Source organism: Xyrauchen texanus, chromosome 22 (assembly GCF_025860055.1).
Source record: "Xyrauchen texanus isolate HMW12.3.18 chromosome 22, RBS_HiC_50CHRs, whole genome shotgun sequence".
Taxonomy (NCBI): domain Eukaryota; kingdom Metazoa; phylum Chordata; class Actinopteri; order Cypriniformes; family Catostomidae; genus Xyrauchen; species Xyrauchen texanus.
In genome coordinates, this window is record NC_068297.1 from 4218903 (window position 1) to 4228521 (window position 9619).

General features: G+C 38.9%; 1 protein-coding gene across 1 annotated transcript; it reads right to left on the minus strand.

Annotated features, from left to right (window-relative positions):
• Positions 1 to 1596: 1596 nt before the first annotated feature.
• Positions 1597 to 7163, minus strand: LOC127662657 (keratinocyte-associated protein 3-like). Its single transcript, XM_052153945.1, has 6 exons — positions 7055 to 7163; positions 6201 to 6385; positions 5091 to 5150; positions 4741 to 4938; positions 4415 to 4549; positions 1597 to 2636 (listed from the first exon to the last, which is right to left on the minus strand). The coding sequence occupies exons 1-6, from the start codon at positions 7065 to 7067 to the stop codon at positions 2541 to 2543; spliced, it is 687 nt and encodes a 228-aa protein (XP_052009905.1). The 5' UTR covers positions 7068 to 7163; the 3' UTR covers positions 1597 to 2540.
• Positions 7164 to 9619: the final 2456 nt, after the last annotated feature.

A 9619-nucleotide genomic window follows, 5' to 3' on the forward strand; every position in this document is an offset into this window, starting at 1 on the left:
CATGCATTGTTACCACTGTGCAGGCTGGTGGTGGTGGTATAATGGTGTGGGGGATGTTTTCTTGGCACACTTTAGGCCCCTTAGTGCCAATTGGGCATCGTTTAAATGCCACGGCCTACCTGAGCATTGTTTCTGACCATGTCCATCCCTTTATGGCCACCATGTACCCATCCTGTGATGGCTACTTCCAGCAGGATAATGCACCATGTCACAAAGCTCGAATCATTTCAAATTGGTTTCTTGAACATGACAATGAGTTCACTGTACTAAAATGGCCCCCACAGTCACCAGATCTCAACCCAATAGAGCATCTTTGGGATGTGGTGGAACGGGAGCTTCATGTCCTGGATGTGCATCCCACAAATCTCCATCAACTGCAAGATGCTATCCTATCAATATGGGCCAACATTTCTAAAGAATGCTTTCAGCACCTTGTTGAATCAATGCCACGTAGAATTAAGGCAGTTCTGAAGGCGAAAGGGGGTCAAACACAGTATTAGTATGGTGTTCCTAATAATCCTTTAGGTGAGTGTATATATATATATATATATATATATATATATATATATATATATATATATATATATATATATATATATATATATATTTTTTTTTTAGTGACCGGTTAAGTGCTTTTGGAAAAGATGTGTTTATAGCCGTTTTTTGAAGATAGAGAGTGAGTCAGCTTCCCGGATTGAGTTGGGAAGGTCATTCCACCAACGTGGTATGATGAAACTGAAAGTCCGGGAAAGTGTTTTGGAGCCTCTTTGTTTTGGTATGACAAGGTGACGTTCCTTAGCCGACCGCAGGCTTCTGGTGGGAGTGTAGCTCTGCATAAATGTTTTTAGGTATGCTGGAGCAGACCCAGTGACTGTTCTGTATGCCAGCATCAGAGCCTTGAATTTAGTACGTGCATGAACCGGCAGCCAGTGGAGAGAGACAAAAAGTGGTGTAACATGTGCTCTCTTTGGTTCATTAAAGACCAGACGTGCTGCTGCATTCTGCATAATTTGCAGAGGTCTAATAGCACATGCAGGCAGGCGTGCAATGAGAGCGTTACAGTAGTCCAGTCTAGAGATGACAAGTGACTGAACAAGCAGTTGTGTGGCACGTTCAGAGAGGAAAGGTCTTATCTTCCTGATATTGTAGAGTGTAAATCTACATGATCTTGCCGTTTTTGAAATGTGGTCTGTGAAATTTAGCTCACCATCAATGGTTACCCCTAGATTTCTGACCGTTTTGGAAGTATGAAATAATCACTAACTCTAGTGTAAAAATATCACATTTTATAATCACATAAATGGCATAATCCCACAAAATGAAGATTTAAACAATTTATCAACTCAAATAATCCAAAAGTTATTTTGTAAAATTATAAACTTCACATTTCTGCTTTTAAACCCGCCAAAAATTGGCCCCATTCACTTCCATTGTGAGTGTCTCACTGTAACCACAATTATTGCTTTTTTTCAAAGAAAAGGAGGGACGAGTCAAAATACATTTTTGTGGTTTCAACATTATGCCACACATTGAGTTTAACTTGCATTGAACCTGGAACACTCCTTTAAGTAAACACAATTAGATGCGATTGTTGTATTAATAAGTGTTTATTCAAATTAATTCTACATTAAAAACAATACCAACACATCCATAAAAGCAGAATTAAAAAGTAATACAATGTAATGTAGACCGCAGAGAATCACTATTCTGCACTGACATGAGGGGCCTTCAGTAATCCTTCAAAGGATGATAAAACGACAGCTCTCTCTAAACAAACACAGACCACTGAAATTAAATAACATCTTATAGAGAGAATAAATCCCGTTGTTTTGACAGTCAGTCACATCTCTTTGTCAATATTTATTTGAAATCCTTTCATCACACTGGATTATCTCGTCGTGTGGGAATTAATCTGCATCATTAATTCCAACCCGGATTAGCGTATCACTCATCACGCTGACACACTCTCTCCTGCATACTGGAAGTTTGATGGCTACTACTAGCTATAAAAAGTTTGCTTTGTGGCACAATAGGTATTTCAAACAGTTCAAGCATTCCTTAAAATCAAAAACATTAGATTTGGTGTTGTTGACATTCAAAGTAACACTATATAAAAATGGATATGAATGATTGATTTTGACACCAACATATTTTTGAAATGACACATACCACATTGTGCCAGTGTTTCAAAGTTTTGACGTAAACAAGAACTGCAAACATGTAACCCTATCTACAGTTTAGGACACAACACAGTCAGTATAGCCTGTGATAAGTGGTGCAAGCTCACATAAGCAAACTTAAAATATGTAAAAACAAATGTTAAACAAGTTCAACTGACTGATATAGTCTGTATGACAACATCAGTGTACTGGAGTGCTTCAAAACATCAACAACAACAAAAAACTGCAACTAATATCACCATCATGTAATACAGCAAGTTTAGAATCACACACATTATGGAATATCTTTGATTACTTTGAATGCAATAGAGTTCAAACCCAGTGTAAAAGTTCCACCTTAAATTTCGATAATTCTCAATGCTAAGCGCTGGCAGAATGGTGTGCAATGAGATGTTGGCCTTGAGTTGTGCGGTCCGGATCCATCTTTCCCCTTGATGCCAGTGCCTCCTCTTCCAGCTGTTATAAAATAAAATGCCAAGATTGATGATACAATGCAATACAGAGCAAATATAGTGAGGAGTTTTGATTTAAGGGGCGTTTACACTAGAGTTTGTTAGTCTGGTTCACTAACAAATATGTGAAGTTGTGAAGGGTGTGTAGTAGAGTTCTTCTCGGGTCCACCTGAACCTGAGGACCCGACCCCCGTACAGGTTTGGGTCCAAACTTTTAAACGGTCAGACGGGTCGGGTCCCATTCTTGTACTTCGGGTTCCGGGTCTGTTTTACATCTGTAGTGACACAATGACTTTACCAATTGACTATTTGCTATTTTATTTAGAAGGCGGGACTTATTCCGCCATATCTGTGTTTGACAGATGACGTAAACCGAAGTGAATTATTGGCGTTGGCGCGATTTTTGAGATATTGTGGTTGAAGTTCGTTCGCTTTGTATATCTAAAATCTATAGTCAGACACGTCTCAGAGAGCACAGATGACATCAAAATAGTAATGCTAATGTCAGCGGCCGTGGCACTGAACGAGCAAACGTTATTATAGTTCAAAAGTGCAAACTGTTGAAGTTATTGTATTATGCGAGATGCCAAAAAACTGCAAAGTCGCATTTGTCATCCGCCACCGTGACAGCAATTTGACTTTTGAAGCTGAAATAATGAGTGTATTATACATGCTCTTTCAATCAGCAAGAGAGGAACAACATGGATGTTATTATACCAACTGTCTTGGCAAGGAGGATGGATTGTGTGTGCATCACGGTCAGGCACAGGAGAGAAGGCTACTAACGCTACATTAGGTAAGACACAAAGGTTTATATTCACAACTTGTCAATTAACTTGATAATAGTAATTAGCTGTGGGTTACATTTACATTTACATTTATGCATTTGGCAGACGCTTTTATCCAAAGCGACTTACAGTGCGCTTATTTCAGGGACAATCCCCCCGGAGCAACCTGGAGTTAAGTGCCTTGCTCAAGGACACAATGATGGTGGCCGTGGGGTTCGAACCAACGACCTTCTGATTAACAGCCCTGTGCTTTAGCCACTACGCCACCACCACTCCGTCACACCACTCCGTTGGCTCGGTTCTGTGCCAATTGGGTCCAATCGGGTCGGTGTGTCCGGCCGGATCCGGGTCCAGATTTCAAATAATAGACAGGTCCGAGTCGGTTCCGGGTAAGTACATTTACAGCATTTCACAGTTCTACACGGGTCCGTGTCAAAACTTTCAAATAATAGACGGGTCTGGGTCGGTTCCGGAAAACACATTTCCAGGTCTCTTTGGGTTCGGGCACACATTTTTGGACCCGTGAAGACCTCTAGTATGTAGGCTTTGCTTGGTGGTTGCTATGTGGCGGTTCCTAAGGTATTCCTCTGTGGTTGTATGCAGTTGCTATGGTGCACTGGGTGGTTGTTGCTAGGCAGTTCCAGTGGTGTTTTAAGTGGTGTGTGGGGAGTTACTAGGCAGTTGCTAAGGTGTTCTTGGTGGTTGCCAAGTAGTTATTAGACAGACAGACATATAGATAGGGATTTTGGGGATTTTTAAAAGTCTGATCTGTTGGAAATGATACAGCATCCCGAGTCAGAACAGGCTGAAGGACCAAATTCGTTGCAGGCTCCAAAACAATTCTGTAATCTTTAAATCTAGTGTGACTGCCACTTTAGAAAGCTTTGACCTCAGAATAATTTCCATAATTTATTATAGGTTTCCACAGGAAAATCCCTGGGTAAATTATTCAATTGAATTCAGGGTCCCTCTGCATGAATATTTGTCATTTTACCTGCTCTCGGATGTAAGTATGAGCACAGGGTCCGATGCCTTTTAAAGTGAGACCCACGATAAAACACCACACAGACAGTGCGGCCTCTATGGCTGTAAACCCAGCACAGGAGAACCACAGTGCCAGAGTTGTGTCCTGAAGATAAAAAAAGCAGTTCATTCTTCAACAATCAGACAAATTATATTTAAGGTTCATACCTTTCCAATTCACTGTCCATTTTAAGTGGCGGTTTTAAAACGTAGTGCGAGACTCATCATATAAGCATCTAAAAATGTATTTTCCATAAGCGTACTTAAGCTGTGATGTATCGCAGGAGAAATACTCACATAGATGCGGGTGGCATCGAAAGGGCAGTTAACGATGATTGGAGACCGTGCATTCACGGGCATGTTAGTGGAATTGCATCCTTTCATGAGGACGGACCCATCGCCTGAAATGGTGAGGCTGATTGCCAAAAGCAGCCCCACAAAACATGCTGCAGAGAACAGGGCGTTCAGACATGAGCTCACCAACAGACCAATGTGCTACATGAAACAGAAGAACAGAGCTGTGAACACTACATGAATACAGAAGGGAATGTGTTGTTTTTGTTTTCCCAAATAGTACAATCTAATCAATTTATAAGGTATGAGTTATAATGCTAAATAATAATATGCAAAGAGAAATGGTTACTTACTAGCTTCAAGTTGGTAATATTCCTGGACACCAATATCGCGACAATTCCACTTGCGATGCTCTGGAAAAAAGACACGTTGGATTAATTTGGGGAGAATCACTCATTTAATTGTATTATAAACCATTTTACACACACACACACACACACACACACACACACACACACACACACATATATATATACTATAATTTATGTTCTTAAAGGGAGAGTTCACATAAAAAAATTCTGTCATCATTTACTCATGATGATGTTGTTCAAAACCCATAAAAAAAAGTTAGGCAGAATGTTGTACTCTGTCACCGTTCACTTCCATTGCATCTTTTTTTCCATATAATGTTTTTCCATATCCTGCTGTGTTCAACATAAGAAAGAAAGGCATACAGGTTTGGAACGACATGATGGTGAGTAAATAATGACAGAATGTCTATTAATGGAAGAACAATCCCTTTAGAGTAAAATTCCCCCAAATCTAAATTCTCTCATAAGTTTCTCACCCGCATGCCATCCCAGAACCCAGATGTGTATATTCTAGAGGAATATCTCAGCTCTGAAGGTCCATTCAATGGCAAATGAATAGTCACAAAAATTGTGAAGCTCCAAAATTCACATAAAAGCAGCATAAAAGTAATCCATACGACTCCAGTGGTTAAATCCATATCATCAGAAGTGATATGATAGGTAGGTGTATTTAAATCCTTTTTTACTATATATTCCTCCCTGACCAGTAGGTGGCGATAATCACGAAGAATGCGAATCGACAAAAACAAAAGGAGAATGTGGATGTGAAATTGGACATTTAAATAGTAAAAAAGGATGTAAATATTGATCTGTTCTCATCCTCAACTATCATGTCGCTTCTGAAGACATGAATTTAACCACTGGAGTCTTATGGATTACTTTTATGCTGCATTTGTGTCCATTTTGAAGCTTCAACGTTTTGATCACCATTCACCTGCATTGTATGGACCAACAGGGCTGAAATATTCTTCTAAAAATCTTCATTTGTGTTCTGCAGAAGAAAGAAATTCACACACATCTGGGATGGTATGAGGGTTACATTTTTGGGTGAACTATCCCTTTAATGGAATATAACACAATATAATTAAGTACCAGCAGTCCTGAGGTGACAGAGATGATGTTTGATACAGTATACTCAGTTGAGATCTCATTGCTGGGTTTGGAAATGTGTCGCAACACATTGCCATGAACTATGGCACCCAGGATGAAATTAACATGACCAACTACAATGAGAGTGAGTCCTTTCTTCATCAGCCTACCAGGACCCTTCTGTTTGTCTGGAATAAAGAAGATAAATGCCACTTCATGATATTCAAAGCTAAATATCTATATATAAAGAATAACAGAATATTTCATATAATATTTACTGTGGCACTAAATAGTTTGTGTACACTTAAAAATGTCTGAAAGCCATTGCATTAGATAACAAATAAACCAAGTGGGATCTGGTGTACTTCACATTAACTGTGGTAATGTTTGACTTTTAGAAAGTGTCACCATTTATTATAATTTTTCTGTCTTCATTTTAAACATACATTTTGTGTTTTGAACATATATAAGACTATACTGTTTTATCATTTTAAATATTTTTTCATATTTATATTCATATGAGATATTTCGTTATCTCAATCAATTATATTAATACATTTTAAGTTTGGTTTATGGTCGATTTTCTGTGCAAAATATTGTTGTTAAAAGTCTATACAGCTGCTTAATCGTATAGTTGTACAGTGCCAGTACTGAATAAGCCTAACTTACTTTAAAATATATATTTATATTACAAAAGATACCCGATTCACAAGAACTCCGACAGTGCAGAGAACAAACAACTGATTGTTACAGGCGTTTCCTGTTTTGAAAACTCTCGCAGAAACTTTAGGAATTACAAATTAGCTGTAGGCCTAATTATCATGCCTGCAATAAAAGGAGGTAAATGATTCTCTTACCGAAGCCACACATATTTGTATCCGTGTATAGATCAACAGTTTTTAAGAAAATTTGGATATCAAACGCACTTTCCTGCCTTCATGCTCGATGACGTCACGCAGGTCTCACCTGTGCAGCGGAAGTGGGAGGGGCTAGCACACAAAGGTCACTCAACGCAAAGGCATAAGAGGTGCTACATAGTGTCAATCGCTTTTTTATTTATTTAAATGTGGTCCATCAAAACAGAGGCAATGTGATAAATCAAATGCAATGCACATGTGTAGAAATGTATGTGAAGAAAAAATAAATTCAAAAATAATTGATATTATATTAAACCTACATTGTTTAATAGTCACAGACATTTTTTTTTTAAATAATGTTTCTCATTACACTGTAGACAGCCATTGTATTGCTCATGACATATTGGACCTTTTGCACCATTTATAGTTAAATAAATTATCAGATTTTTTTTGCGATGTCCTATTTGCAAGTCGGTAGAATTAACTTTTCCAGGAATTACAGGTGCACATTTAATTTGAAATGGTCCATTGATATATTGTACCATGATATTATACTAGATAGAGGGGACTGGGGCTAGTTGTCATGGGGACTTTGTCTCAGTAATTATAAGGTTTCATTACTCCAATAACAGAATTGAAATGTCTTTTTTATTTTTTGTAATTTCTATTCTCCAAATTAAAATGTCAATATCATCATATTTTTGTAATAGCTGCTGGGTAAACAAGTGAACACAAATATATATATATATAACACACACACACACACACACACACACACACACACACACACTGATCCCACAAAAACTCAATGGGGTTAAGATCCGTAACACTCTTTTCCAATTATCTGTTGTCCAACGTCTGTGTTTCTTTGCCCACTCGAACCTTTTCTTTTTCCTTTTCTGTTTCAAAAGTGGCTTTTTCTTTGCAATTCTCCCCATAAGGCCTCCTGAGTCTTCTCTTTACTGTTGTACATGAAACTGGTGTTGAGCGGGTAGAATTCAATGAAGCTGTCAGCGGAGGACATGTGAGGCGTCTATTTCTCAAACTAGAGACTCTGATGTACTTATCATCTTGTTTAGTTGTACATCTGGTCTTCCACATCTCTTTCAGTCCTTGTTAGAGCCAGTTGTCCTCTTGACTGTAGTAGAAGCCTTAGAAGCCTTTATTTTGGTCACACATTATACATACGTTAGTGCATATATACAGTGAAATTTATTTGTTTTCACATATCCCAGTTAAGCTTGGGTCAGAGTGAATGGTCAGAGTGAATGGTCAGCCATGATACGGCACAGATAGGATAAAGGGCCTTGCTCAAGGGCCCAACAGTGGCATCTTGGCTTGAACCCCTGACCTCCTGTTCAGTAACACAGAGCCTCAACCGCTGAGCCACCACTGCCCCTTTTCTTGTGTACACCTTTCTGTGAAATCTTCAGTTTGTTTTTGGCAATTTCAAGCATTGTATAGCCTTCATTCCTCAAAACATTGATTGACCGATGAGGTTCTAGAGAAAACTGTCTCTTTTTTGCCATTTTCGACCTAATATTGACCTTAAGACATGTCAGTCTATTGCATACGGTTGCAGCTCAAAAACAAACACAAAGACGATGTTAAGCTTCATTTAACGGATCAAATAACTTTCAGCTGTGTTTGATATAATGGCAAGTGATTTTCTAGAACCAAATTATCAATTTAGCATGATTACTCCAGGATAAGGTGTTGGAGTGATGCTGCTGTCTAGATTTGATCAAAAATGACTTCTCAAATAGTGATGTTGAAGTTTTTTTTACATGATTAATGCCCTGACTATAATTTTTATTATTTTTACACACACACACACACACACACACACACACACACACACACACACACACACACACACACACACACGTAGTGTTTCCATGTCTTATGGGGACTTTCCATAGACATAATGGTTTTTATACTGTACAAACTTTATATTCTATCCCCTAAACCTAACCCTACCCCTAAACCTAACCCTCACAGAAAACATTCAGCATTTTTACATTTAAAAAACCCCATAATTTAGTATGATTTATAAGCTGTTTTCCTCATGGGACCGACAAAATGTTTTACTATCCTTATGGGGACATTTGGAACCCACAAAGTGATAAATACACACACACACACACACACACACACACACACACACACACACACATTACATACACATTACATATTGAATACTTATATACTGTATATTCTTTCCAATTATTTAAGCCTATTTTTAAGATTTACGCATTTCAATTTATAACAAAATTCCATCCATCCATCCATCCATCTTCAACCGCTTATCCGAAGTCGGGTCGCGGGGGCAGCTGCTCCAGCAGGGGGCCCCAAACTTCCCTATCCCGAGCCACATTAACCAGCTCTGACTGGGCGACCCCGAGGCGTTCCCTTCCCAGTGTGGAGATGTAATCTCTCCACCTAATCCTGGGTCTTCCCCGAGGCCTCCTCCCAGCAGGACGTGCCTGAAACACCTCCCTAGGGAGGCGGCCAGGGGGCATCCTTACCAGATGCCCAAACCACCTCAACTGACTCCTTTCAACG

Bases quoted from the DNA above. Each gene is read 5' to 3' on its own strand.
- LOC127662657 (XM_052153945.1), bottom strand. The intron at 4,550-4,740 runs GTGAGTATTTCT...TTTTATCTTCAG, and splicing joins TCGATGCCACCCGCATCTAT to GACACAACTCTGGCACTGTG. The intron at 2,637-4,414 runs GTAAAATGACAA...ATTTTATAACAG, and splicing joins ATACTTACATCCGAGAGCAG to CTGGAAGAGGAGGCACTGGC.